This window comes from Panthera pardus, unplaced genomic scaffold (assembly GCF_024362965.1).
Source record: "Panthera pardus isolate Hobbes unplaced genomic scaffold, ASM2436296v1 HiC_scaffold_12, whole genome shotgun sequence".
In the NCBI taxonomy this organism is placed as follows: Eukaryota; Metazoa; Chordata; class Mammalia; order Carnivora; family Felidae; genus Panthera; species Panthera pardus.
The window spans coordinates 362,572-390,544 of NW_026526677.1; the positions used below are offsets into that span (position 1 = coordinate 362,572).

The following is a 27,973-nucleotide window of genomic DNA, read 5'->3' on the forward strand; positions in this document are numbered from 1 at the left end:
TCCACACAGCCTGCATGCCAGCGCTCCCTGCTGCACTCCTGACACCTGCAGGCAGATACTCTTGGATAAACACTGGAAAGTCACAGAACGGGACAGAATCCAGCGATAGGTGATGAGACGAGCTACCTGGGAGCTGGGCCGGGCGGGGGGGGGGGGGGGCTCCACACATCCCACGGCGAGCTTTAGTGGAGGCAAACTGAAAACAGCAGAATGAACGTAACCCATCCAACTTTCTGAGGTATTTGCATCTCATTGTGCGTAGACTTGAGCCCAGAGAAACGTGGCCTCCGAGGCGCTCGTGGCGAGCCGTGGGGGCTGCACGCACACACCTGCCCCCGGCCTCCCTGTGGGCCACACTCCCTGCCCCTGTGCCTGGAACCCCGTTGCCCCTGCTGTGGCCGCTGCAGGGAAGAGGGTGCCGGCCAGACGTGCCCGGCCCCCAGCGCAGGGCACCAGCCCGGCTGGCTCTCTGTGAGGAGGGGTGTCCTCTGCCCCTGCCACCCCAGGCTCTTCCCAGCGCGTGTCCGGCCAGGGATCGGGAGGGCTGTGCACACGGCGGAGCCACTGCACGGAGAGGAGGCCCCTGTCAGGCACTCAACCCCCACCCGGTGGGGACGAGGCTCCGACTGTCGGCGGGCCCGGGGCCTTCTCAGGCTTCTTCATTCCGGGCCCGTCACGGCACATTCTAGACAGAGTGCCCCCAAAGCTGAAGAAACACGTGGCGAGTAGCAGCGTCCCAGGGGCGCTGGCCCTGTGGTGGGGGAGGGGTGCAGAGCTCCGTGCAGCCGGCAAGGCTTTGGTGACTCCTCCCGGGGGGCCCAGGGGCGCAGTCGGGGCTGAGCAGGGCCGTGGGGAGCGTGTCCGCCTGGTTCCACGGGGCCCTGGCGCAGGGAGGTTTCCGGCCCCCGGCCGGTCCCGAACACCTACGGCCCTCCCGCCAGGAGGAGGGGCAGATGTGCACCACCCAGATGGGATTTACACCGCCCAGTGGGTCCTTCAGTGTCTCGGTGACGGGTGCGGCCACCCCAGGAGACCTAGTCCCTGAGCCCCTCGCCCGCCCTTGGCCCGAGGGAGGCCCGCGCTCAGCCCTACCCCCCAGACAAGCCAGGCCACGCGCAGGGCCTCTAGGGCGGGGGCCGGAAGCTAAGACCCGCCCTGGGGAAGCCCAGGGCCCCCCTGCAGGAGGCGGCAGTGCACGGATGGCCAGGCCAGCCTGGAGTGTGGACAGGCCCTTGGCCCATGCTGCCACCAGCCCGGGGTCATGTTGCCACTGAGCGTGGGGCAGCGTCCGTTGCCCCCCAGGTTTGCGGTCATGCTGGCCAGGCCCTCACGACCCTGAGCGGCCTGTCCGTCCTCGCAAGTGCACCCACACGGGGGGCCGCGGGGGCTGCGGGTAGAAGGGGGTTCCTAGGCCGTGCAGAGACCTCAGTGGGTCCTGCTCAGGCTGTTCTTCCCACGCCTGCTGGCCCCACAGACCCCCTTCTCGCTCACCCCGAAGCTCTGGAACGTGTACATCCCGGACAGTGAGCGCATGCTTATGGCCACGGCCCACACGGTCCTCAACGCACACAGAAGTGAGTGAGCCTGTGGAGGCGGTGGGCAGGGGCCTCGGAGGGAGGGCTGGGCGTGCAGGATGGGCAGGGGACACTGCCCTGAGGACCAGCGGGCAGGGGGCCTTCCCCGGCCTTCCCCCCCCCCCGCTGCTGTGGCACTGCCCAAGACGCTCCTGGGCACAGCCGGACCCCCAGCAGCTGCCCCTGGGAGGCCCCTGGGGCAGCAGGGTGGGGCCCCTTTCGGCCTCCCAGACGCTTCTTAGGACGCCCCTGGAGTCTCTGGAGTTTCTGCAGGACACGCTGGCCCAGACCTGGGCCCTGGAGGACGACGTGGTGCTGAGGCACCTCGTGGCCCAGCCTCCAAGGGCCAAGTATGAGCCACCCCACGAGGTGGGCCTCCCTCCAGTCTCCATCCGTCTCCTCTCCTGCTCTGGGATTGGGAGCCAGCCAGGGCTGGGCATCCGGGCACTCGCTGCAGGGGCTGGGAGTCAGCTGCCTGGAGGGCTGTTGTGTGTCAGGCCAAGGTGGCCGTGCAGGGAGCCACGAGGGTACCCTGGTGCCCCACCCCGCTCAGGACAGACAGCTGGAGAAACTAACCCCCCTCCCCCCCCATCTCTTGAGCAAAACTCGAGCTCCCCATGATGCCCCTGGGCCTGGAACAAGTGTCCCTGGCGCCTAGGCCTCCTCTAGCTTCTCCTAGCTTCGAGACGCTCCCCAGCCCAGCCACCCAACATGAGCAACCCGGACCCCCTCTCAGCCAGGCCAACCTCAAGGCCTTGGAGCGGCTGCAGGAGGGAACCTCCACGGAGCCCACGGCTGCACGCCTGTCTCCGGATCTGGCCTGTCTGCTGCACCCCCCCCCCCCCCCCAGAACCCTCTCTGGCCCGCCTACTGCCAGAAGTCCCTCTCAAAGCTCCCAGTGAACCAGAAACTAGAACTCAGAGCTACAACACTGGGTCCCCTTCCCTTCAGCACCTGCCAGGGCCACCCCAGGGGCCACACTACACACCTGGCCCTGGAACCCCACTGGGACCCCAGCGACAGGGTCTGGCCAGCCCACCACACATGAAGCTGGAGCGCCCCGTCCACCTGTGCTGCCCCGTGGCCTGCAGCTGATGCCCCTCTCTGGGTAGAGACTGGCATGGCCAGCACAGAGGCAGGGCAGCGCCCCGCCACTGCCCCAAGGCTGCCAACGTTCCTGCAACCCTCTGACCTCTGCGCCCACAGAGAAGCTATATGCTCGAGGGCCTCTGCAGGAGACAGTGATGAGTGTGATGGCCCCGAGGCTCTGGGGGAGGGGCAGAGGCAACACAACCACCCTCCCCGACTCCCCCGGACAACCAAAATGAAGACTGATGGGACCAAGCCCCCCGTGGCCCTGGCCGGTCCTGGATTCTGGCCTAAAGCCGGCAGGCCCTGTCAGAGCGGTAAGTGGCTGTCAGGGACCTGGGTCTGGCCCACAGATCCACGTAGGTGACCTAAGGCAGCTCTGAGAGCAGCAGGCCACCCCAACGGAGGGGCAGCAGGGGTGGGCGGGTCGGCCCCACCCTCACCCGCACAGGGCCGCGGGTTCCGCCAGACCCCAGGTCCTAGCAGTCAGTCACCTGGCACCAACAGGGCAGAGGCTGAGGCCAGGGGACGTGCGGGGGTCCTGCACCGAAAAGGTCAGACGAGAGGAGCCGGCAGGCGCGGACCTGGCAGGCTGAGACCGTCCCTCTGCCATCCTCGGCACCTGCCTCGCGGGGTCCCCGAACTCAGGAAATGCGACGCCCCCTGGAGTCAACAGAAGAGGCTCCAAGGTGGCAGACTCCAGCACCCCTGCCCCCGTCTGGTCGCTAACGGGGGCCTCCCCCTCCAGGGGGGACACACACCCTTGGCTTCAACCCCCCCCCCCCCGTGCTATTTCAAGTTCAGTGAGGTGTTTTTGTGGTAAAACACAGAACCAGCCTGCAACCACAGCGCTCAGGGCTCTCGGCAAGAAGCGCCAGACGCCCCGAACAGAGACCGGACCGCTCGGCCCCGGCCGCAGGACCAGCCCCTGCCACGCGCCCCTGCACGGGGGTCGCCCGGCACGCAAAGCTGAGGTTCCCCTGTGCCTCCCAACCTCGGCCGGACGCCAGGGTCAAGACCATCAAATAATTTACTGCAACTCAGCCTGTGCCCAGCGGGCCGGGACGGGGCTGGGAGGAGAGTAACAGCGGGGTGCCGGTGGCGTCAGTTCACGACAGTCCGTGCAAAGCGTCCTGGGAGGTCTGCGGTCACTCTGTCCGGAGAGCCCGGGGCTGTCCGGACTCCGGGAGTGCTTCCTTCCTTCCTTCCCCTCCTCCGTCCTCCGTCCGCACCTCCTCCCGGCATCCGGCACCTCCGGGCCCCGTGCCTGTGCTCGTGGGGCACAGAGGGCCAGCGGGCCGCCAGGGTGGACGCGGAGGGGACGTCAGGAGAGCAGGCACTTGCAGCTCATGCAGCCGGGGCCACCCTCGTCGGGCGGGCTCAGCTTCCGCACCTTGTGTTGCCGGATCTCTCGGACCAGCGTGTAGAAGGCGTCCTCCACGCCCTAGGAGGAAGGGGCCGGCTCAGAGGGGGACTCAGCAGGGGAGGAAACCCAGGGACCCCTGCCTCGAGCTCATGCGGACTTCCAGCCCCTTGCCCGCCTCCTCCCCACCCCTACCCCGACAGGCAGGAAGCCCCAGGGCTGCCCCCACCGGGCGGCCTGATCCCCCGGGGCTCCCCCACAGGGCGGCCCCAAGGTCTGGCTCCAAGCTTGAACACCCCGTGTCCCACTCCTGTCTGACCTACCACCCTCATCCCCCGCAGCCTGCTAAGGGGTCAGGGCCAACAAGGGCCCACGGGGATCTCTGGGGGCAGAGGGGCCAGGGCCCCAGGGTCACCGCTCCGGCCTGGCTCAGGGCAGCTCTCTCCAGGGACCTCCACCTCCCCCTGGAGCTGTGTCAGCCCAGACCCTGGGCCCTGGCCGCCCTCACTGCCCTGCCATCCGGGGAGACTTACAGCGCTAGGGGCCGCTGGGTCACGGGGGTCCCGGAGGGTCCCAGAGGGTCCCGGAGCTGGAGCCAGAGCCAGAGCGGCTGCCCTGTGTTGGGGGAGAGGGGGCAATAAAGCACTGCTCCCTGGCAGGGTTGGGGCGGGGCAGGGGGGGGGGGGGTCCCTGGCTGGCGGTGGGGGTGGGGAGCCGGCTCACCTGGCGAGTCTTGGCCGACGTCTCGATGTACGGGATGCCGTAGCTGCGGGCGAGGTCCTGCGCCTGCCGGGACTCCACGGTGCGCGCGGCCAGGTCGCACTTGTTCCCCACCAGCACCATGGGCACGTCATCGGAGTCCTTCACTCGCTTGATTTGCTCCCTATAAGGAAGGAGGTGTGGTCCAGTCACGGGCTGCAGGCATAGCTGCATCCAGGACCTTGAGAGCAAAAAGAGAGAGAGAAAGACGGAGAGAGAGAAAGACAGAGAGAAAGACGGAGAGAGAGAAAGGGACAAAAAAAGGGAAAGGGGACAGGGAGGGCCCCTGGGGGCCGGCAAGCAGCTCACCTGTACTGGTGGATGTCCTCAAAGGACTTGGTATTGTTGATGGCAAACACACAGAGGAAGCCTTCCCCAGTGCGCATGTACTGGTCCCGCATGGCGCTATACTCCTCCTGGCCCGCCGTGTCCAAAATGTCCAGTAGGCACGTCTCGCCATCAATAACCACTTGCTTCCGATAGGAGTCCTGCAGAGCACAGCGCTTAGGGACCACCCCACCTCTCCTAGGAGGAGCCGAGCAAAGCAGCAGCCCCTCCCGGGGCCCCACCCATGCCCCGCCCCGAGGCATTGGGAGGGAGGGAGGCAGACAGAAGAGGAGGCCACAGCAGGATGGAGGGCTGGGAACAGGGGCAGCACGGCTCACCTCGATGGTGGGGTCATACTCGTCCACGAAGTGGTTCTGGATGAGCTGGATGGTCAGGGCACTCTTCCCCACACCTCCAGCGCCCACCACCACGAGCTTATATTCCGTCATCGTTCCTCAGGGGATCGCCGCACACGGCACCCACCGGGGTGGTCTCCTGTCCCACCTGCCGAGGAAGCCGCATTCAGCCACAGGCCAGGCCCCACAGAGCAGGCCTGTTGAGCTCCCTGGGCTGGCCCGTCCCACCCGCTGGCCCCAGACAACCAGGTAACAGGGGTGGCAGCCAGAACGGAGGCCCAGCCGCCCACCTGTGGCACCTCCAGCCCAGGGGTGGGAGACAGGCCCGCCTCCAGCTGCAGGTAATGGCTGTCAGAGAGGCAGGGAGCTGGCCCCCCAAAGGCAGGGCTGACAGCTGAGAGCATCTCCCAACCACGCACCCGAATTAGAAGTTGCTGGGTAGGCAGAAAGCCTGAACCGGAGGCCCTGCAGGCGGCGGTTCCCAGTTCCCCTCCCTGCGAAAACAGGTCTTGCCACCGTGGAGCGCCCAGCAGCGTGCCCAGGCAGGCCAGTGCCCGCCTACAACCCGCTCCGGGCCCCACGGAGCGTGTTCCTGCCTTTGACAAGTATTTACTGAGCGCCTACTGTATGCCAGCTGCTGCTGCTCCGGGCGCACGGTGACAGGCAGACAAGAACCCCCTGCCCTCTGTGGGCTCTGCCCGCACTGCAAGGAGACCGGCACACGTCAAAATAACGGGAAAACCCCGGTATCCTGTTGCCGTACGAACTTTGGAGAAAAGAAGGCAGATGAGGCAGCCGGGTGGGGGTGGGGGTGGGAGGTGGGGGGAGGGTTCCCGATACGCAGCTGACTGAGAGGAACAGACCCAAACGACGTGTGCAGCGGGCGCACAGGTGACAAAGAACGAAGGCCAGGGCCAAGGCCTCCGGCTGGGGTGCCCCAGTCTGTGCGGTTTCACGAGCGGACGCCCTTGCGCGGACAGCGGGCAGTGATTTCCTGCACCCCGGCTCGCCGGCTGCGCGTGATGGCCGCCTGGTGCCGGAGCACTCGGGGGGCAGCCTCGCGACCGGAGGCCGGGCGACCCCGCGACGGCCGCGGTCCCGCGCAGGGCAGGGCCGGGGACGCGGACGCACAGCGCCCCCGCCGCCGCCCGCGGCTCACCTGCGCCCCCGCGCGCCCCGCCGCCGCCAGCCGCCCGCCCGGCCGCCCGGCCGCCCCGCAGCCCCGGCCGCCGCCCGCCGCCCGCCCCCGCCGCACTCACCGCTCACTGGCGCGACTGCCCCCGGGGCCGGGGCCGGGGCCGGGGCGGGGGCGGGGAAGGGGGCCGGGGCCGGGGCGCGCGGGTCGCCCGGCGCATGGGCTCCGTCCGCGGAGGGTGCGGCTCGGGCTGCGGGCGGCGGGGCGCGCGGGCGGCGGACACTCGGCCGGGCCGGCGCACGCCCCGCCCCGCGCCCCGTCCGTCAGCCCGGCGCGGCTTGCCATTGGCTGCCTGCGCCGGGCCCCGCCCCGCCCCGCCCCGCCCCGCTCCGGTTGGCCTGCCGGCCCGCCTGTCAAAGGCCGCGGCCGGGCGGGGCTTCCGGGAAACGGCGCGGAGGGCGGTGCCGGCCCTGGAGGCTCTCGTGGGCCGCGGCCTAGGGGGGCTGGGCTCTGGCGGGCGGGAGGACGCTGGGGTCGCGGGTCCGGGGACGACGGCTTCCCCCGAAAGGGTCGGGACTCTCCCGAGGAGACAGCAGCCCCGCAGGGGAGCGGGTCCCTGGCCGGGTGTAGACTGGGGCGGGGTCGCTGCGGTCCGGCTCGAGCCCCCTGCCCTGGCGGGGAGGACTTCCCTGCCCCCCCGACGCGCAGCCCGCCGAGGGGGCCCCGGAGCGGAAGGGTCAGTCCGCGGGACGAGCCTCAGGGACGATGGGACCCAGAGGGTCAGCACCGCGGACGACCCCCGGGCTGGGGGCCGGAGGAAGGCGGAGAGGACGGCGGGGACGGGGGTCAGGTGCCTGGAGCAGGCCCGGGCCGCGCCGGGAGCCTCTGGGTCCCCCAGCGGCCGCGGGCTCGGCTGCCCGACACCCGTCTTCCCCGCAGGTGGCTCCGGAGCGGGCGCCAGCAACCCTCCCAGGACACCCGGCACCTCCGGCGGAGTCCTGGGCGCGGCACAGCCGGTGCGCCCAGGGCCAGGCGGTGCAGGGGCGTCTCGGCTGGGCGGGGACCCATCTGAGCCCGCGGAACAGCGAGACCCGCTGTCTTTTCAGCTGCTTCTCAGCAGCGCGCAGCCCCTCTCCCGCATCCCCTCACCACCGGCCTCGCCCAACTTGGGCAGGCCCCGCAGACCGGCCCACCTAGCTCCCCCAGCCCAGAGGCTCCAACGGTACAGGTAACAAACGGCACCCAGCAAATCCAACCCAAAAGTTGCCCAAGTGGGTGACACCCCAAGCACAAACATGCACGTCCTGTCTCCTCTCAAGAAAGACATGTTTTTAACATTTTTAAAAATTTCAGTGCAATGTATAAACACACCTCTCATTTTTACAGAAAGCATGATGCGTTCATCACACGTGAGACCCAACCTCGCTTTGCTCAGACGGCACCCCCTCCCTGCCCCTATCCCCTCCCGTGCCCGCTCCGTGCTGTTCCCTGGGAGCTCACCCCACTGCAGGCCGTGACCTTGGAGGGCCCCTTCGGGGACCACCCCCGCCCCCATCACAGCACCGACCCCACCGGCCGTGACTGTATCCGGCTGGCGGTCCCGCGCACTGCACCGCTGCTACAACAGAGCCGGGCCTGCGCCTGACGCGCACAGACGCGAAGTAAAGGTGCACAAATGGAAGCGGGTGGTGGCGTCCCTCTCGAGCGTGGACACTCCAAACTCCCCTCCTGGTGTCCATGTCCGCATTTGCCTCGTCCTCGGGGGCTCCTTTTGTTTTGGCATCCGTCACGCTCCGAGGCGGAGGTAAATCCCGCAGGGCCAGGGCCAGGGCCTCACGGGCGACCCTCCCAACTGGGAGAGGTGGGTGCTGGTCTGCTCCAGAGACCCGCTTTGCAGGGGCTGACACCTGACCTGTCTGCGCCCCACCCCGCCGTCCCTGCTTGATGGCGTCTCACCTCTGCCCCGGCTTCCCTCCCAGCCCAGGGGGCGCCCGCGGCCTACGGGGCCCGACGCTCCCGATCCCGATCCGGGTTGGCTGCTGCCCCGCCCCCTTCGCCCTGCCTGAGCAACTGTTGCTAAAGGGGCGTGGCTCGACCTGGGAGTCAGGGAGCGTCCCGCGGCCTCATGAATATTTGAGTATTCAAATGACGCTCCGGCCCCGTTGCCATGGCGCCCAGGGCCCGCAACCCCGCCCCCGGAAGAACGACCGACCCCGAGTCGCAGCGAGCCCCCGGCGGCGGAGGGCGCCCAGGGCGGTGGCACACAGACCAACCCCTCAGGTGAGAGCCAAACACGCCTTTGGGCCCCGGGCCGCAGGCCTCGCTGTCTCCCCCGTGCCTTGGGGCAGACAGGCCGAGGAGCAGGCCCCAGGATGAAGCAGCAAAGCCAGTGGGGAACTCAGTGGTACCCCAGGTGTCAAATCTGGTCTTCCAGGGGCCCTGCGCAAAACCAATAGCCGGGCTCCCGCTCACCGGGATAGGAGGGGCCCCAAGCCCCGCCTCTGGGGAAGATCGGGAGGCAGGGACCCAGACTCTGCTCTGGGAGTTTCTATGGTGGAGACCCACAGGGGACCAGGCCCTGCCCTCAGAGCTCCTCCCGCTGTGGTGAAGGCCTGGAGGGCGGAGGGGACCCAGAGAGCTGATGAGCCAGACCAGGGACTGGCATTAGCCTGGGCTGTGGGGACAGACAGCCCCATGGGTTTCCAACCTGGGAGGCTTGTAGGGCTCGCAGAGTGGCAGGGCAGGGGCTGGGAGTAGAGAGCCATGAACAGCACAGACAGGTTCCAGCCAGTGCACGAATGTGAGGGGACAGTGTTTACAGGCCCTGCTCCTTGGACCCTGAGACCTTTGGGCTGGACCAGACCGATGCTCTGGGCCCCGTCAGGGGTAGGACCTGTGCTCACCTGCTGTCAGGCACAGAAGGAAGGAACAGTGGGCTTGGCCCTTAAGGCTGCCAAGGGCATCCTGGGGCTGCAGCCTGACCAGCCCATGCACTCCCATCTCCACAAGGCTGGCAGGCCTGGGAGTGGGGTGGCCGGCACGTTGCCAGGAGGCACAGTGGTGGGGTCCTCCTGCCAGGCTTAGGGCTTTTCACCAGCTAGAGAAAGGCAGGCAGCAGAGGGAACCTGAGGAAAGAAATCCTGGCTGGAAACCCCATGGCCTTTGCCTCCCTGGATCCTGGGTGTTTGTGTCACTTTCCAGGTGAGGTCACTGAGGCGCACAGAGCCAGGGCTCGGCAACCCCCCCAAGGCCTCTGTCAGAGCCCAGCTGGCCACCCTCCCTGCCCTAAGCATGGCGGAGAGGATGCGTCTTGAACGTCCACAGGGGCTGATAGATAAGAACAGTGGCTGGTGACTAGCGCAGAGCCCTGTACGTTGTGGATGCAGCGGGCAAGCATCCTGCCCGCACAGAGCCCGCGTTGTCTTGGGGTAAGGTGCTCACTCCTGTTTTTGTTGTAAACTCCTGTTTACAACAGGATGCGTTGTAAAACGCAGAGGACTGTAGAACGAGTCAGACTTACAAGGAGAGTAAATCCAGGAAGGAGAGGGGGGAATACAGGGGCAGGGGTCAGCGAGGCCTCAACCCGAGTTGGAGGGAGGCGGCCAGAACATCCTGGGCAGACTTCTGGCTCTACCCCAGAGACGATTCCCAGGTCCGGGGCTTGGCGGGTATCTGCATCTTTAAGGACCAGTGCCGGGCGAACCTCGTGCAGGTGGCTCAGGGACACACTGAACAACGCCTGTGGGGCCTGGGGCTGGGGGTACTCAGGAGGGACAGCATGCCAGGGAGCCCAGCCCATGAGGGACAGTCCACTGTGGCAGACCCGGGACCCCTTTTGGAAAGAGGATGCAGCCAGCCACCACCTGACTTCTTCAGCCAGTCCAGGTCCCTCATCAGGATGACTGAAAGCACCTGAGGGCCAGTCCCCACACTGGCAGCCCCATGCATCTCGGCACCTGCTCACTTCTGAGCCCTGTGACCTCCGTCCTGCCTGTCTCACATCCCCTGGGCACAGTGACCTGGCCAGGAGGCCAACCCACCTCTCTCCTGCAGGTGCCCCTTGGGGACACATACCGCCCCCTTGCCTGAATGTTTGACCCGTGGTGGAAAAAGGCAGCTGCCTCAGGTGAGGGGGCTCAGCGGGCACGGGGGGCGGGGAACGCCTGAGAGCCTAGTCCTGGGCCCCGATGCTTGGAGACCGTCGGGGGAGACGCACAGCACAGGGCCTGAGGCAATGGCTTGCTGCTGGTCACAGCTGACAGAGCAACCATGACCTGGGGCCAATGGCACCCCCCCCCCCCGGGTCCCACATCTCACAGCCTACGTAGGGACCTCAGATAGGGGAGTCTAGAGCCAGTACCCCTCTTGTGGGCCCTGGAGGATGACCTTCCTAGACCCCAGTGGGGTGTGAGCTAAGGCTGAGCAGGGGACTGGAGGGAGGGGGGGTGCGCAACGAGACCCCCCAGGTGGGGGGAAACTAAATGAGTGACAGCCCCCCAGAGCCGGACAGGGGGAGCCCCACAGGGGCTGGCTGTGCAGGGGTTTAAGCCAGGCTGCAGATCTGAGGGAGAGCAAAGGCTTGGCATCGTTGCCTTCTGCCCATCCCCAGCAGGTTGGATGTGAATGGACCAGGCCTGGGACAAAGCCCACGGGCCTTGGCCGAGCACAGCCGATATCCTGGTGCGGGAGCTGAGCTGGCAAGGCCCGCACAACCCCTGCCCGAAGAGCAAGGACCCGGGCAGCCATGGCGAGCAGTTGGTAGAGGAGTACCTGTCACCTGCCCGACTGGTGAGTGCCAAGGGCTTGGGGGCTCAGGCCGCAGGGCTCCGCGTGGGGCAGCATCCCAGGGCTGGTGTCCGGCCTGCCCTCGGTCCCCAGCCCTCTAGGCTTGCCTGGCTGACAGACGTCCTCAGCCCTGCTATGTGACACAGGTGCTTGGTGACACAGATGTGCCCCAGCCATTCAGGACCCCAAAGGGAATGAGCCGGGCAGGAATCCCACAGGTATTTGCCTAGTACCCGCTGTGTGCTGGGCTCCAGGGACCCCTCTGTGAACCGCTCCATGAACCTGAGGAGCCCCTCGTTCAAGCGGCTGTCATCCCGGCAAGAGACAGGGTGGGGAGCCGTCAAAGTGCCCGGCACACAGCAGGTGCGAACCACCGGGGATAGACAGATAAAACACAAGCTCAGTAGGGGAGCCCGGGCGTCCGGGCCCAGCTGGTTAAGTGGGGGTCACTCCGGGGTCCCACCGACTGTGTCTGGGGCAGCTGCTGAAGGCTTTCTCCCACATCTGGGGCTGTCAGCCCCGCCCCTGTCCTGAGGCCCACCAGGACGGGGAGAGCCCTCGCGACTCCCGATTCCCGCCCAGCGACCCTTCTGGGCAGCTCTGCACGTCACCCGCTGCTGGCCATGCCGAGGGGGCAGACCCCGCCAGCTGCAGGCACCGCCACACCCACCCTTGCGCAGGGTAAGAGGGTGAGAGGCTCACCGAGAGGGGTCCCTTGGAGACCCTGCCGTGACATACTCACCGACGTGCAGCAGAAGGAAACCTGGCTGCCCCAGGCCCCCACCTGCCTCCCCGGCCAACTCAGAGATCGCGGCGCGGGTGGGACTCGCCTGCCAGGCCCCTGTCCCCGCGCTCCACACGGGCTCCTCTGTGCGTGCAGCCCTCCAGCCACCCTGCGAGCCCAAGACTTCCCAGTGCCTTGGTCCAGCATGGAGCACTTCGGGACGGCCCCCCACCAGCTCCTCGACAGCCCACCCCGACAGGGCCCCAGGGGACAGAGACGGATTCACAGCTGCAGGCCACCTCCGTGCTGGCCAGCTCTGGGGTCCTGTGTCCCTTGGTGCCAGTGAGGTCTGGGTTCAGACACAGCGGGCGGGCGTGTTGGAGGGGGCCAGTGTGCACAGAGCTCGGGGTGGTGCTCCTGTCTCAGGCACGCCTAGGGCCACGGGGAGCCCGGGCTGCCCTGACAAGACGGCCTGCCTCTCGGAGGGGACTCGGGCACCGGTCAACCTGGGCACAGGGCTGGAGCGTCCTCTGCTGGACAGAGCAGCTGGCTGGGAGCAGAGCAGGGGCAGGGAGGGCCAGGGAGGGCAGTGACCCTCCCCTCCCCCACGAGGACCTAGCCTCAGCACCCACCGAGCACCACACACCAGGCGCCGGGCCGGGGCCCGACTGAGCGAGCCCGCCGCGAGCACCCTCAGGGCCTGGAAGTGAGCTCATGCCAGAGGCCGAGGAGACAGGACACAGGCTCTGGGCCAGGCGGCTGCAGTCCGGGTGCAGGAACCCCCCCCCCCCCCGCCCCCCGCCCCAGCATCCGCGGAGCCACAGACACTCCCGGTGCTCAACGGAGTGTCTGTGTTTCATTTCCTTTCGTTTTGTGTTCCTTCTCGGCTGACAGTGCCCAACAGGGAGGATGTTTGCAGGGGTACGTATGGCCGCCGTGCCTTCCTCGGGTGGCCGGCGGGACACTCCCCAGGGGGCCCCGTCACACAGAAGGCTTCGTACAGCCTGGGATCCCCACAACCTCGGGCCCGGGCGGGGTGCGAACGTGCCACGAAGCTGTCTCCTCAGACCCACGTGGACGCCCACCTGAGACTGCTCCCGGGTGAATCTCGCTGACGCTCAGGCGCCCACCAGCAGTCCCCAACCCCTTGGCAGGGGGATCGCTGTATCCCGTGTGTCGTCTGTGGCCACATAACGCTGACCGTGAGCCTCCCAGACTCTGGCTCCAAAGACGGGCGTCCGTCCTGAGGCTGCCCTGCTCCCAACCGCACCGCGGGCTCCCGCCGGGATCCAGGCTCAAGGGGCCACACGGGACCACCCTGCTCAGGGCCGACGCCGGGGGGAGCAGCGGGCGAACCCCACGTGCAAACTCGTGGGCTCCCTCTGCCAAGCCCAGCGTGGACGAGGCCACCTGCTCTGGGGTCTGTGTTGCCGCCCGCCAGGGAATGGGCGCACCGTTCTAATTCAGAGGAGTGGCAGGCGTGAGCGGCGGCCTACCCACCCCCACATCCAGACCCTGCACACTCCCCGAGTCCCCACGCGCCCCGTCTCAGGCAAGTCCAATGTCCGGGGAGGAAACGTTTATACCGCACACATCCGAAGAAGGGCCTGTCCGTGAGACCCAGGCGAGCGTGAGGACCAGCGTGGCCCCCCAGCCAGCCTGCAGAGGGGGACACAACAGGCTACCTCGCCAGCCTCTCCCAGTTGAGAAGGGGGGGGCCCTGGTCTGGTGGCACTGACCCCCACCCAACAAATGTCTGGGTGCCCTGTGCTGGGAACACGCATTGATTGGAGATCGTTCTGTCCCCGGTGTGGCTTCTGTCCATCCCGGGACCCCCTTCTCCGCCTGGCTCCTGGCTGGGGAAAGGGCCGCTGTTGCGGACGACCTCCGTGACCCCCAGTCCGGGCCGCGGCGGCCTGGTCGTCAGAGGCCCACAGTCCGTGTGCTTCGCCGTACGAATGAGTCTGGCCGACGCCAGGACCGAAAGCCGTACTTGCGATCGTGTCCGGACACGGTCCTCTCTTCAGACTCTGTCACTGCGAGCCGGGGCCTCTCCTGAGAGCCCGGGGCCTCTGCAGGTGCAGAGGTGGGTGCCGGGCAAGCTGGCTTCGTCCCTGAGACTGGCTCACTGGGTCGTCCTACCTGCAAGCCCTTCTCAGCTTTCTCTCTTGCGGATTGGAAGCGAGAGGCCATTTTATTTTTCAGACCCACGGGCTCCAAACCTCCGGGGCCCCGTCCTCTCACTCTGGACAGCCCCCTGTCAGGGGCACTAAGGGGCTCAGCTCACCCCGCCCGCAGCGTGCCGGGGCCTCTCCACTCGACGTGACAAGCTCCTCGTGCACGTTTTCTGCCATCCAGGCTACCGCAGGAGACTGTCTCGCATGGCACAGGCGTCTGCCTTTTCAGACCCCCAACCCGGTCCCAAATCAGTCACGTTGTTTCGTCGTGTTGTCGTGCGGACTGCGGGAACCGTGCCTAGCTCCCGCGTTCTGTATGAATCCGCTATGGCTGCTGCGCTCCGTGACAAACAACACCCAGCCGCCGTGGGTGGGTCCAGGCATGCTCGTCCGCGGGTCCGGGGGGCTGTGGTTCAGCCACGCTCCGCAGACCGGGCGCCGAGCTCCCACACGCTGGCTCTGTTCCCCGGGTCTCGTTCGGACACCGGCACCCTCAGGGCAGGCCCTTGTCTGCAGAGAGCCCCACCAGCCAAAGCCATCCCTGGCCGAGGTCAACACAGATGAGGCACGGGCATTTCTGCCCCCTGTTCCAGCCCCACAGCCAAAGGCAGAGACTGGGGAGGAGTGACCGCGGTCCAGGCCCCAGGGCTGACTCTTCGTCGATTTTTGCAGCGCGCCCTGGCCCAGGTAGATGACCTGCGACTGGTGGGCACGCTGGAGATGTGCGTCAGCACCCGTGAGAGCAGCCTGGGGAACTTCGGTGAGAGCCCCTCCCCGTCCACACCCCACCGCCGGCAAGGTCAGACTTCGTGAGGGTCCGTTCGCTGGAGGGCTCCCTGCCAGGCTTCGGTCTTTGGACCACCGCACCCCACGGGCCTGCCCTGCATCCCTCTTTCAGGGATCGGGGACTGTCTTGCAGGGTCAGTGCCCCGTTCTTGGACGGAGTCCCACTCAGAACCCTTTCCCTGGGGGCTTTAGGGTGCACAAGGACACTGGCTCGGGGGTTCCTGTGCTCTGGAACAGAGCCGCCAGTTGATGCAGGTTATGGTGTGGGGTGCCTGTGGCTGGATCTGGGATGTGGCTCAGGGAGAGGACCCAAGCTGTGGCGGCCCCGCCACACCAATGGGGCGCCCCTCCTCCGAGTGGACTCCTGGAGTCCAGGGGCCTCTTGGCCTTCCGGACGGGCCCGTCTGCTCAGGTGTCCCCTGCCCCGTGTGAAGCACACAGCCGCGAGGTTGCCTCCAGGACTCGGAGCAGCCATCGATCAGGGGCCAAGGGGCACGGATGTCTCCGGAGGGTGCAGAGAGGTGAGTGAGGGGTAAGGCTTAGTCTCTGACCTCTCCCTCCTCTGGCCCCCAGGGGTGCACCTGCCCAACCTCAGCCAGCTGAAGCTGAACGGTAGCTGCCTGGGCTCCGTGAGGTGAGTACCTGCCCCGGGATCACGGCGGAGGGGGGGTCCCCACCGAGAGCCTCCTGGCGTCCTGCTGTCTCTGTGTCCGGGCCCTAATGCCCGCCCCCCAGCCCCACTCTGGGACATGTGGCACGCGTCACCCACCCCCAGTTTGTTGGAGGCACCTGCTGAGAGTGACACACACCACTCAGAGCCTGTAGTCAGCTTCAGGCTGGTCACACCAGGTCTCCAAGGACCCACCATGGGGTGCCCGGAAGATGCTCCCCATCTTTGGCAAAGAGTCCCCAACAAGCAAAGGGTCTCCGGTGGGTGCCCCAATACCACCCAAGCCTTCAGGGTTTCAGGCGTCCCTGCGGCGGGGCATGTAAAACGTAATGGCACGTGAGTCATCAACTTAAGAGACAAAATTCAAAAAACTAAAGACAGATTAACGTCCTTTGTTTACGTCATTGGCTGGAAAGAGCAAAGCTGAAGCAACATCAGACTGTTTTTGGTGTCGGAGCAAAATGGGTTTTACGTAGCCAGGGCCGGCCAGCGTGAGGCAGGGGGTGCGGTCAGAATTCTGGAAAATGATCCAGACGTTTTAAATGGGCTCTCAGCACCCAGTCATGTCTAGGTGAGTCCAGAAAGGTATTTATGAAGCAACCTCCTTTGAATGCTTTCTTGATTTTCCTTATTTATACTGTTATTTATCAAATAAAGGTCAGGTGCAGCCCCAAGGGCCAGAGCAGAGAACGGGCCTCAGGGGGCACAGAGGACACCGTGTCTGCAGTGAGGGTCTAGAAAGTGGGTCTAGAAACACAGAGACACGTTCAGGAACGTGCCTTGAACGTGCGGCTAAGCAGTGTTCTGACAGAGAAATCAACAAAGACAAAAAATCCTGTTTACTCCTTCCTTGTTGAGGCTTCAGATTAGCTCAGCGAATAATGAAGTGTATAAAACTCATAAACGAAAGGATGAAAACTACAGAGAAGTGGAACGTATTATAAAATTAAGAAATATGATACATCATTTGTAGCAAAACAAAATAATTCAATTCCAAGAAAACAAAAAAAAAACCCAATTCCAAGAAAAATGATTAGATCATAAATTGCAAGAAAACACGTTCTGTCCCTTGATAACAACAGCGACAAGTGTAGCAAGTCTTTTAAGTTTTCTCTTCCTGAATCCTGAAACTGGGCCACATGAGGTTTGCAAATCTCCACGGGCTGAAAGTGGACAAGTTTGTAAAAGGAAGCTATCTAATTAAGCGTGGCAATCCAGTAAATTCATGTGCGGCTTAGCTGATAACAGCCAGACTAAGGGCATTAAAATCTCAGGCCGGGGTGGGGCGCCCAGGCTCAGTCAGAGGAGCGTGCGACCCTCGTTCTGGAGTCGTGAGTTCGAGCCCCACGTTGCGCGTAGAGATTACTTAAAAAAATAAAATCTCGGGCAGTATCTTAAGGGCTGGAAAATGATTTTGACGTAGCGTCTGTCCGTTCGTCGGCGGCCGAGAGAGAATTCAGCAGCTGAAATGTCGCGGGCGTGAAGGTGGATGTTCTTGACCACACGGGCTGAGCGTGGCTTAGACTCTGCGAGGCTCCTCAGCCCGCCGGCCCCCGCTGACCTCGCCTGTGGCGGCCTTCGCTTCCGCAGAAACCCTTCGTTTTGACTCGGTCCGTCAATTCTGGCTGGTGATTTGGGTCTCATCCAGGAAGTCCGTCCACGCCCCCGAAGTCGCGGGATTATTCTGTCTCTCCTTTCGTTCACTCTTACGGTCTCTACCTGTGAGGTCGCCTTCAATGGCGGCATGAGATCGGGACCCAGTTTTAATTCCGGCCATACGGTGAGCCCCTTTTCCCGACACCGTCTCTCCAGCAACCCCCCACCTCCCTACAGACCACTCTGCCACTTATCGGGTCCTCGCGCAGATGTGGACGTGGGAGCTCTCGGCGGCGTCTGTCCGTCTGTCCTGCACCGGTGCCACGCTGCCTGTATTCCCAGGGCTGTGTGTTCACGTGTCCGTGTCCGACGGCCTCCTCGTCGCCTTCCTTTTCCCAAAACGACCGGGCTGCTCCCGAACGCTTCTCGCATTTGACCTTTACGATCTGTTTGTCGGGCGTTGCCCGCACGACTCTTTCCGAATTCTCTCTGCGACGAAGAAAGATTCACCTGCTACCTCGGGTTTATTTGTTACCCATACACGTTCACGGAGACGGATAGCTCTCCGCCCGCGTGCTCTTTTACGTTTTTAACGGAGTCTTTAAGCTTCCCCTCGGCAGGAAGTTTGTTATCAGATAGAAAGCCTTCCGCCGCAAGTCACGGGCCGCTGTATCCCCCAGCGCGCACCTGGGCCGAGCCCGTTCCAGGCCACGGAGGAGGCGGCAGTGACCGGCACGCACGGGGCCCCGAGCAGCAGAGATGTAGTCTTTCCCGGTTAGGCAGAGCAGAAGTCGAGGCGAAGGTGGACGCCTCTGGCTCCTTCTGGCGCTGCGAGGGAGGAGCCTTTCGTTCCGCTCCGCTGGGGGGGGGGGGGGCGCAGCTTGCTGGCCGTCTTCGGCGCCCCTTGGCTCGTCGGCACCTCCGCCCCGTCTCTGCCCCCACGTTCATACGGCATCCTCCGTGTCCCCACCTGCGTCCCCACGTCCCCTTTTCATAAGGACACCAGACGAGATTAGCGCCCACCCCGCTCCGCGGGGAGCTCGTCTTAATAATTACACGTGCTACAACGCCTTCTCCAAACAGGGTCGCATCCTGAGGTGCTGGCGGTTAGGACTTTGACTTACGTGTTGCTGGGAGGGGGGACACCCTTCATCCTGTAACGGGCAACGTGCCCTCCTGCGTCTGATAGTAAGAACAAGCAGGTTCCCAGCGTCCCTCCTGCGTTTCTCTGTGCAGAACCGCGTCCTGTCACACTCTCCGGCACCAGCCGCCAGGAACGGAATGTGATCGTGAACGGAGGCGGCGTGAGCTCAGCCAGGAGCCACCCCTCCCGTCCCCACTGCTGCTTGGGACAGGGCAGGACATCAGCCTCCCTGAGACCAGAACTAAACGCCCACATGTTTACGGGATTTTTACAATCACGAATGGGGCTCCGTCTCTCTTGTATTTTCTGGTTGGTTACTATAAACGCAGAGAACTACGCTGATGTAGCGTAGATTTCTTTTCCATCAGTACAGCACTACCGACTTTCATACGTGGGTCTTGTCTCTGGCAACCTCCTGTCTTGATTTTCGACAGAGCAAAACTGCCAAGCTCTCCTAGAACCCCAGTAATTTGTTAATTCGGTCGGGGTTTCTGTCTTGAAGATAGAAAGACCAGCAACTTTCCCTTCTAGCCCACACGCTTCTTCGTCTCACCCCGTAGCTTCGGCGGGCCCGTCCCCCGGCACGACGTGAAATACGAGCAAAGACGGCGGCGGGCACGCTTGGTTTCTGTCTGTCTGAACGGGCGCGTGTCTCAGTTTCTCTGCGTCTGTCCACACGATCACGAAACGATACTCCTGGACCCCATCGGCGGTGGTGATCCTTCCCTGTGCATCTGCGGTGGGACTACTGGGTCACGCTGAGTTAACATCACTGTGACTTTGAATTCTATTTGCTCGGCAGTCTTCCTGTCCGTGCTCACGAGGGCCAGCCCTTCACCTGCCCTGTACTTCCCTGGCTCTGGGATCAGGGGTTGACGCCTACGTTGCCTCCCCCTTTAACTGTCCTTTTCGACCGCTCTATTTTTTAAACTTCTTGTGTACAAAACTGTTGTGGAAGATCGACACTGTCGACTCCTTGGTGGCTAATTTGAACTTACTTTTAAAACCGGTAGGGGCGTCCGGGTGGCTCTGTCGGCTGAGTGTCCGACTCTTGCTTTTGACTCCGGTCACGATCCCAGGGTCGTGGGATCCAGCCCGTCGGGATCCTGACAGCACAGAGCCTGCTTGGGTTTCTCTCTCTCTCTCTCTCTCTCTCTCTCTCTCTCTCTCTCTCCCTCTCTCCTCCCCCCTCTCTGCCCCTCCCCTGCTCTCTTTCTCTCTTCCTCTCTCAAAACAAATCGATAAACATTTTTGAATTAATTAACGAAAACCAGTCCAGGTCTGAGGACTGCGAGGGTTGGGGGATGACCGTCACCACTTAATTTCTTTAACCGAGTTTCGTATTTCCTTGCGTGCCCGCTTTATCTAGGTTTTCAAAAATGTTGGCCTATATTTTGTTTACAGTATCTTCTGTTTTTTGGCCACTGCTGCGCTGGCTGTAATTCTTCCTCCTTTGAAACGCTGTGTATTTGTTTGCATCGTCTCCTCACCTTCGCTTCGCGGGAGGTCGTCCGGTAACTTTTGGCAGAGTCGGCTCTCGGCTCCGTTGGTTTTCTGTACAGTCTGGTTGTTACTCGTCTCGCCTCCATCTTTATTCTGTCTTCACTTCTTGTTCTTTTTGAAACGTGCTGTTGTCCTCTTTCCAGCTCCTTGAGCTAGATGCGTGGCTCTGTTGTTGCGATCCTTCTGGTTTTCTGAGGAACACACTTGAAGATGCAGCTCTGTCTTCCTGGACAGCGTTAGGCATGGTTCCACGAACTCCGCGTGCTTTGCTCTTTGTCATTAGTTCCAAATATTCGGTAATCTTCCTAGTGAATCTGAGATGAGGCAAAATCTGCTAGTTATTCCCCCGTACCCACTCTTCTGTGACAGTGGAACTCCCCGCTTTCAGCTGGGCACGTAGCCACCTAGCCCACCCCGCAGCCCGCTCTGGCCGTGCCCCTCGGGTCTGAACCACAGGTCACAAGCAGACTCTGAAAAGAAATGGAATGGAACAATAATACCATCTCAGAAATGAAGACACACTCCAAAGAGATCCCGCAGGAAACCCAGCACAACGTGCCGCGTGGAGAACAGGAACGGTCAAAACGACCACACCTGTCCGTAAATGGCGTCTGGACGGACCACAAGGATGGAGGGCAGGCGGAGGGTCTGCTGGGCACGTAACTGTAATCGCTTCAGAAGGAAACCGAAATGATGGAACAGAACAAATAGTTAAAGTTTAAAGAAAACTTGTGAGGGGCGCCTGGGTGGCTCAGTCGGTTGAGTGTCCGGCTTCAGCTCAGGTCACGATCTCACGGTTTGTGGGTTCGAGCCCCGCGTCGGGCTCTGTGCCAACAGCCTGGAGCCTGCTTTGGATTCCGTGTCTCCCTCTCTCTCTCTCATTCTCTGTCTCTCTCTCTCAAAAATAAATAAAAGTAAAAAAAAATTGTTTTAAAAAAAGAAAACTTGTGGGGCGCCTGGGTGGCGCAGTCGGTTAAGCGTCCGACTTCAGCCAGGTCACGATCTCACGGTCCGTGAGTTCGAGCCCCGCGTCAGGCTCTGGGCTGATGGCTCAGAGCCTGGAGCCTGTTTCCAATTCTGTGTCTCCCTCTCTCTCTGCCCCTCCCCCGTTCATGCTCTGTCTCTCTCTGTCCCAAAATAAATAAAAAACGTTGAAAAAAAAAAATTAAAAAAAAAAAAAAAAAGAAAACTTGTGAGACACAAAAGAGGACTTTCAACCACACGTTGAAGGGAAAAATCGAAGGTGGCCAGCTAACACCGGAACACACCCTAACGAAGTTACTGGACGTGAAGATGAAATCTGGAGGTGGTCAAGGAAAGGCATCACCTCCTCCTTGAAGGTGAACCAGTCATGTGATTTCCCTCGGGCCTCTCTACAGAAACACTCAAGGCCAGGAGATGGGGTGACGCCCACATGCCCAGTGGAAAGAAAGCAGGAACGGGAATTCCACGCCCAGCCAATGCTTCGGATTAAGTTACAGATCAAGGAAAATAGTTTGATTGGCCCCTCTCGAAGAAGTCACTAGACACAGACCTCAGCCAATTAAGAGATGATGGGAAGATACACTGGCTGCAGCGGACTGGGGGTGAACGCGGAGACCCCGTAACGGGAGCGAAGTTCACAAAGGTGACGTGAAGGTTGGGGGGACGGCAGCCAGGTGAGGCTGTGGGTCAGACGTCATCATGGTGGGGGGAGGGGGCATGTGCACTGGAAGGTCTGAGGAAGTCACCAAGCCGTGCAGAAAAGCCATCGGATGTCACAGGGCTGGGAGGAGGACACAGGAACAGGAACAGCTAAGCAGGGAGAAGGGCAGACGCCAAGTCCCGAGGCGAGAAAACGCAGGGGTGCGCTTTCAGGAGCACAGGAGTCACGCTGCAGCGACTGGTCCCCACCCTCACCCCAGGCCCCGGCAGGGAAGCCCCCCAACGTCAAAGTCCCGGCAATGCAGCTCTTCTAAGCAGCATTTCAGGCCCTCGCCCCCAATTCGAATGCCCAAGAAGCTATTAATGGTACAACGAGAAATATTAGGGTGCCTGCAACACGACACGGAAAAGTCCCGGGGGAGACTAGGCAATAGAGGGAGGAGAGTAAAACCCCCAAACTTCAGCAGATACTGCGAGAGACACGGAAGATGTGGCTTCTTGGCATCTTCAAAACAAGAATAGCATGCTACGAAAAAAGAGCAGAGGACAATGAGGGGCACTTAAGAGTCAGACATGGCGGCCAACATAAAAACGTCAGTAGCAATGTTGGAAAATGAGCAAATCTCCCAGAAAGCAGAAGACAAGGCAGAGAGATGGAAACAGGGGAGAGAAGATAAGAAAACGAGGGTCATCCTCAGACAACCGAGGAAGGACTGGTAGAGCTCCAGATGTGAGAACGGGGAACACGGAGAGAGAAATACAAAAGAAATGCCATCAAGAACCTCCCCGAACCCGATGAAAGGATACATCCTGTCAGGGGGCACCCAGGAATGAAGGGCCCCTGCAGGCAGCAGTGGGCCCAGAGAGCCCCGGCGTTGTTCTAAGATGAGGCAGCTCCGGCCTGCCCATCTGCAGGGGAGTGGCGGCAGAGGGAGGGCGATGGGCCAAGACAAGGCTTGGGCAGGGGACGGCCCGGGGCAGGGGTGGGGGAGGTCTTGCAGGCACAGCTGGCTGGCAGAGGGGGTGTAACTTGGGGCAGCCAGCCACAAGCACGGCCCAGAAAGGGAGTGGGGCTGATCCCACCGGGGCAGGGCCGCCTTGCCCAACCCTCCCTCCCCGCTGCACCAGATGGTGGGTGGGTGCGGCTCAGCCAAATAACCCCGCCGCCAGACCCAGCCCTGGGCAGGGGGGGGGGGGGGGGGGCGGGGGCAGGAGGAAGTGGCTTCTGCCGGTGCCCAGACCCGGGAGGCTGCAGCAAGGAGGGAAGGCAGGGAGGCAGGGGGCTCCGGGGCCCTTTCCTCAGCCTGGAGGCTGCCACGCACCAGCCACAGGTCATGGGCAGCCCTGCACCTGGAGAGAGCCAGATGCGGGTGGTGGATGGGCTCACGGCATAGCACAGGGCCTTCGTGGACGCACACGTGGCCCTCCAGCCCAGGACGGCGCTGACCAGCCGACCCTGCCCTCCACAGAGACCTGGGCACCTCCCTGGGCCGCTTGAGGGTGCTGTGGCTGGCCCGCTGCGGCCTGACCGACCTGGATGGCATTGGCTGCTTCCCGGCCCTGAAGGTGGGTCTGTGGTGCCCCGGGGCTGGGGAGAGGGTGCCGGCCAAGCCCTGGCTGAGGCCCCCTGCTGTCCCAGGAGCTCTACGTCTCCTACAACAACATCTCAGACCTGAGCCCGCTGTGCCTGCTGGAGCAGCTGGAGGTCCTGGACCTGGAGGGTAACAGTGTGGAGGTCCTGGAGCAGGTGCGTTACCTGCAGCTGTGCCCGAGGCTGGCCACGCTCACCCTGGAGGGCAACCTGGTGTGCCTGCGGCCAGGGCCCAGCCCCTCCAACGAGGTGCGTCCGGTGGGCGCCCGGGGAAGCACGGGCCCGGGATGGGGAGACACTCTTGGCCCTCCCACGGCCCCAGGGGCCTCTCCGCCCACCTGGACGCCGGTCACGTCCAGGCAGGGCGGCGGGATCGTCCCCAGGCGCGTCCCCCAGGCACAGTCCCCCTGCGCCCTGTGACTCGTTCTCTGGTATCGCCGGAGACCTTCTAGGCCAGGACCGGACCCCACGGGGCCACGCGCACACAGGCCCCCAGCCCACGCACAGACCCCCGTGAGGCCCACGCACACACCACATGGAACCACGCGTGTCCGGTACGGTCTGCACATGGAATCACACACGCACACTCACACACAGCCCCGTGCACGCCCGGTCCAGAGCCCCCGTCATCTCCTGCAGGACTGTGCACACCCCACACGGCTGCCCACACCCCCGCACTGCCCGTGCCCAGAGCGCACTCTTCCTGCCCTGCTAGCCTCCACGGGGTGGTGGTGCCCAGCTAGGCCACAGCTCTGGGCTCAGGGGAGCTCCACAGGCCAGAGGACACCACTGGACCTTGGCTGTGAGCCTAGAGGGTGAGTTCACGTGCCGGCGGGGGGGGGGAGCCCAGGGTCCCCGCAGTCCCTGGTGGCCAAGAGTGACCCAGGCCGGCACCCACAGGAAGGTCTGGAGGAATCGGCCACGGGAGGGGCCCGCTAGACCCAGGCCCGCCGCGCCCTCCGTCCTGCAGGTGCCCCCCGGCTACAACTATCGGGCAGAGGTGAGGAAGCTCGTCCCACAGCTGCGGGTCCTGGATGAGGTGCCAGCCACACACACGGCCGTGCCGGCCCCCCGGGAGCTGCACCAGGACTGGCTCATGGTGAAGGAGGCCATCAAGGAGGGCAGTGTCTCCGAAGGCCTGTTCCCCGGGCTGGGTATGGCGGCCACTCCCCTGCCCTCTGGCAAGGGCTGCCCTGCCCCGCCTGGAGACCTTACCGGCTGGAGCCCCAGAAGATGCCCCCCCCCCCCCGCCGCCCCCAGGAAGAGAGCTCTGCACCCCCCCAGCACTCCCCCAGGCCTTTCAGAGATGAGCAGCCATATTTCACATCCCTTCTCAGCCTTGACTTTCTGTCCCCAGAGCCCCGCATACCTGCCCCCAGGCCAGGATAACCTCCCTGTGAGCAGAGCAGCGCCTGGTGGGGTGTGGGCCTGCAGACACACAGACACATGTTAGGGGGCGGGGGTCCCTGGCCTGTGGACAGTGTCACGGGCTGGCCGGCTGGCGTGTGCTTCCGTGACCTCTGACTCTGACCCTCGGGTAGATCATCCCCACGGAGCCCCCATCCGGACACTCGGCTCCCAGCTCTCCTTGCCTGAGACCCAGCCACGGGCCCCCAGGCCACGGCCCCTCTCCCTACTGGTCACTGGGGGTCCCCTGCCAGGAGGCCTGCTTCTCAAGGACCCAGCCCCACAGGACGACACCAGTAACCTCACCCACGGTAACTACCCACCTCTGCACAAAGCTGACCCCGCAGCCCCTCAGCCCCAGAACAGACCCAGCCACCCCTCTTCTTCAGGTGCTAGCCGAGTCCTCTGCGGAAACCCCACCAAAGGCCTGAGGGAGCGTCGACACCAGTGCCAGGTGTGGCTTGTCACCCCCAAGTGGGTCACAACTGCAGTGCTACCACAGGGGACCCGTGTGCTGGCCTGGCAATGCCCTGGCCTACAGTCACTGCTGGCCAGAGGTCCCAGCCTCCCCAACACCCTGCACAGCCAGATGAGTCCTGCCTTCAGGGTGCCCCCCACCTAGCCCCCTTGAAGGCTGTGCCCCCAAACCAGCCCCTTCTCTCCTCAGGCCTGGACACCCCCGGAGCAGCTGGCCCCACAGGAGGACCTGGCTGCCAGTGCCTCCACCCCAGGGCCTGACCCTGCAGACAGCAGTGACCTCCTGGCCTTGGCTAGGCTCCAGGCCCAGAGGGAGCTGCGCCTTCGGTGGGTGCCCCTCCCCCTCCCAGCCCCCAGCCCTACCACTGCATGTCCTGGTTTGGTGGGAGGTCATGGCAGGGGGGGGGGGGGCTGCCTAGGTACCCCCGGATGGCTGGGGCAGCTGGCCGTGGGAGCCTGAGGCTGGGGGACCACCCCAGAGCACATTCGTTTGGGAACGGCCCTAAGGGCAGGGCTGCACCCCCTCCCCCCTCTAGTCCCCTCCCCAGTAGGTACCTGGAGTCCCAGCAGGAAGGTGCCACGGCCCCCTGGGGCCCACGGGGGGCGCCCGAAGAACAAGAGGACAAATCTAAGCCCAGGACTCCCTCTGGCCCCCAATGTCTGGTCCCAGGTACTGAGAGTGACCCCACTCACTGCCCCAGACCAGCATTCATCGGCTTGGGTCCCCTTCCTCAGCTGGACTCTGAGAGGGGCTGTAACGGGGAGGGCCTCTCCTGATGGTGGGGACTTAGAGTCAAGGGTTCTAATCCCAAGTCCTCCTCCCCTAAGCGCTCGGGATAATAATGCCCCAAGGGCTGGACAAAAGGGAGTATGAGCAGGGGCTCTGGACTGAAAGAGAGGGCAGGGTGGCAATGAGTGGCCAGGACAGTCCCACTGGGCAGGGAGCAGGGCACAGGCCAAAGGAGGGGAGAGGCCGCCAAATGGGCCAGGGGACTGAGGTGGGGAGGGTGCTGCCCTTACCCTGCACACAGGGCCTGTGCTGGGCCCAGGACGCGAGTGTCCTGCATGGAACAAACATGGGGGGGGGGGGCGCTGTAGAGACCCTCACGCAGCAGGGCCCAGGGAGGCTTCCTGGAGGAAGGGTCTGAACTGACGCGCGTAGAACTGAGGGGGCAAGCCTGGGAAGGGGGCATTGTAAGCAGGGGCAGCAAGTACATAGGCCATAGGCGCTTTTTTTTTAAATTTGATTTTTTATTTTTTAAAATTTACATCCAAATTAGTTAGCATATAGTGCAACAATGATTCCTTAGTGCCCCTCCCCCATTTAGCCCATCCCCCCTCCCACAACCCCTCCGGTAACCCTCTGTTCTCCATATTTAAGAGTCTCTTCTGTTTGGTCCCCCTCCCTGTTTTTATATTATTTTTGTTTCCCTTCATAGGCCATAGGCTTAAAGGTTGGCTGAATGACCCTCCTGTGGGTTGGGGAGTCAAAAGGGCCAGGATGGAAGAGGGACAGGACAGGCAAAGCCTGTGCCCTTCCTTGCATGGGCTTGTGCCTGGGCTGTTGGGGGTGGGGGGTGGGGGGCAGACAGAGGACAGGCAGGGCAGCCAGCGGGAGTGGTAACAGACAGTGGGGACCCAGGGACAGAAGGGTACCAGGGCCTCCCACTCCAGGCCAGGTCCAGGGAAGCACTCAGTGGTCGCGGCCACACCTCCCAGTCTGCCCTGAGGGGGGTGCCAGGGCCTCACTCTATAGCGGAGTGTTAGGAACTGGCCCAGGGCCACTCTTGGTGCTGCGACTCAGTGACCCAAAGCCAGAGCTCAGACTTTGTGGCCTCTGCATGCCCAGAAGTGGGTGTGGCCCCAGCAACGGTCAGAAGTCACAAGGCCACAGAGCCACAGCCTCCCAGGGGAGCACAGGAAGTGGAGAAGAGGGGTGCCGCTGTGAGGGGGTGAAGGGCTGGGGGAGGGGTCCCAGGGGACACTGCCACCTTGCTGTGGTGGCCCTCGCCCCATCTACTGATCCCTGTGGGGACACTTGTCTGACAAGCTCTCTTTCCTTGTTTTCCAGAGTCTTCTAGGACCTCAGGCTGTAACCTGATCCCCTCTCCCCCTAAGTTCCCCTTGCCATCTGATTCCAGCAACACCTTCTGGGGGTCCACAGACCTGCAGTTCAGGAGGCGTAGGCTCAGAGCCCTAGGCAGCTTGAGGCCTGGCCCGGGTCAGGGGCTAGCTGCGGTGACAGCTCTAAGAGGCCTGGAGGTGGCCTCGGGGCCGAACCCTCGAGCCCAAGGATGTCCCCAGCCCAAAGCCAGCCCTGGACCCAGCAGCCAGACCTCCCCGGCCTCCGGTGCGTGCAGCACCTGAACCCTATCACCCCAGCCCAATCCCACCCCTAGTGTAACCCCCCACCCGCTGCCAAGCTGGCCTGGACTGCGGGCCAAGGAGCCCCAGTGTGGTCGTGGGAGCCCCATGTGAACTTGGCCTCATGGAACCCAGAGCATCTTGGAGAGTGTGTTGGGGGCGGGAAATAGGCTTGACATAAGAGGGACCCTTCTTGGTGGAGGGGAGTGGGGGGGTTGGGACTGCCAGGGGTGGACACAAGGAAGAGCCCGGGATAGGAGAGCCCAGTTCCCCACCGCTGGCCCCGCTGCCCACTCCTTCCATGGGGCCCGGCCTTCCCAGGAGGAGTGGTCAGAGCGGCGAACCCGGAGGACACAGGCTGGGCCCAGGCTGAGGTGGCCGGAGTGCAGCCAGGCCCCCCTCGCCCCCCGACCCTGGGGGATTTGTGCGGGTCCTCGCCCACGCAGGGACAGGGCAGCCAGTGCCCTTCCCTTGGGATAGGGCACCCCAAAACCAAGCTTTA

The 27,973-nt window shown here is 63.6% G+C and overlaps 2 protein-coding genes across 5 annotated transcripts; one reads left to right on the top strand and one right to left on the bottom strand.

Moving 5' to 3' along the window:
• Window positions 1–3,675: 3,675 nt before the first annotated feature.
• On the bottom strand, window positions 3,676–6,886 carry HRAS (HRas proto-oncogene, GTPase). Of its 4 annotated transcripts, XM_053899266.1 has the most exons (6): window positions 6,728–6,886; window positions 5,451–5,616; window positions 5,095–5,273; window positions 4,750–4,909; window positions 4,560–4,641; window positions 3,992–4,107 (listed from the first exon to the last, which is right to left on the bottom strand). In XM_053899266.1, exons 2-5 carry the CDS (start codon window positions 5,559–5,561, stop codon window positions 4,579–4,581), a joined length of 513 nt encoding a protein of 170 aa, XP_053755241.1. In that variant the 5' UTR covers window positions 5,562–5,616; window positions 6,728–6,886; the 3' UTR covers window positions 3,992–4,107; window positions 4,560–4,578. The 4 variants fall into 4 exon arrangements, with proteins under 4 accessions (XP_053755239.1, XP_053755240.1, XP_053755242.1 ...); XM_053899264.1 differs by lacking the exon at window positions 4,560–4,641 and having other exon boundaries at window positions 3,676–4,107; XM_053899265.1 differs by lacking the exons at window positions 4,560–4,641; window positions 6,728–6,886 and adding an exon at window positions 6,332–6,557 and having other exon boundaries at window positions 3,676–4,107.
• A 780-nt stretch (window positions 6,887–7,666) lies between these two features.
• LRRC56 (leucine rich repeat containing 56) lies at window positions 7,667–27,963 on the top strand. Its single transcript, XM_019437560.2, is given in 14 exon segments — window positions 7,667–8,883; window positions 10,657–10,729; window positions 11,213–11,391; window positions 14,962–15,049; window positions 15,649–15,709; window positions 23,102–23,198; window positions 23,272–23,472; window positions 24,194–24,377; window positions 24,765–24,941; window positions 25,020–25,084; window positions 25,298–25,434; window positions 25,659–25,777; window positions 27,179–27,405; window positions 27,407–27,963. Coding segments are annotated over 12 exon segments (1,626 nt in total). The 5' UTR covers window positions 7,667–8,883; window positions 10,657–10,729; window positions 11,213–11,226; the 3' UTR covers window positions 27,512–27,963.
• Window positions 27,964–27,973: the final 10 nt, after the last annotated feature.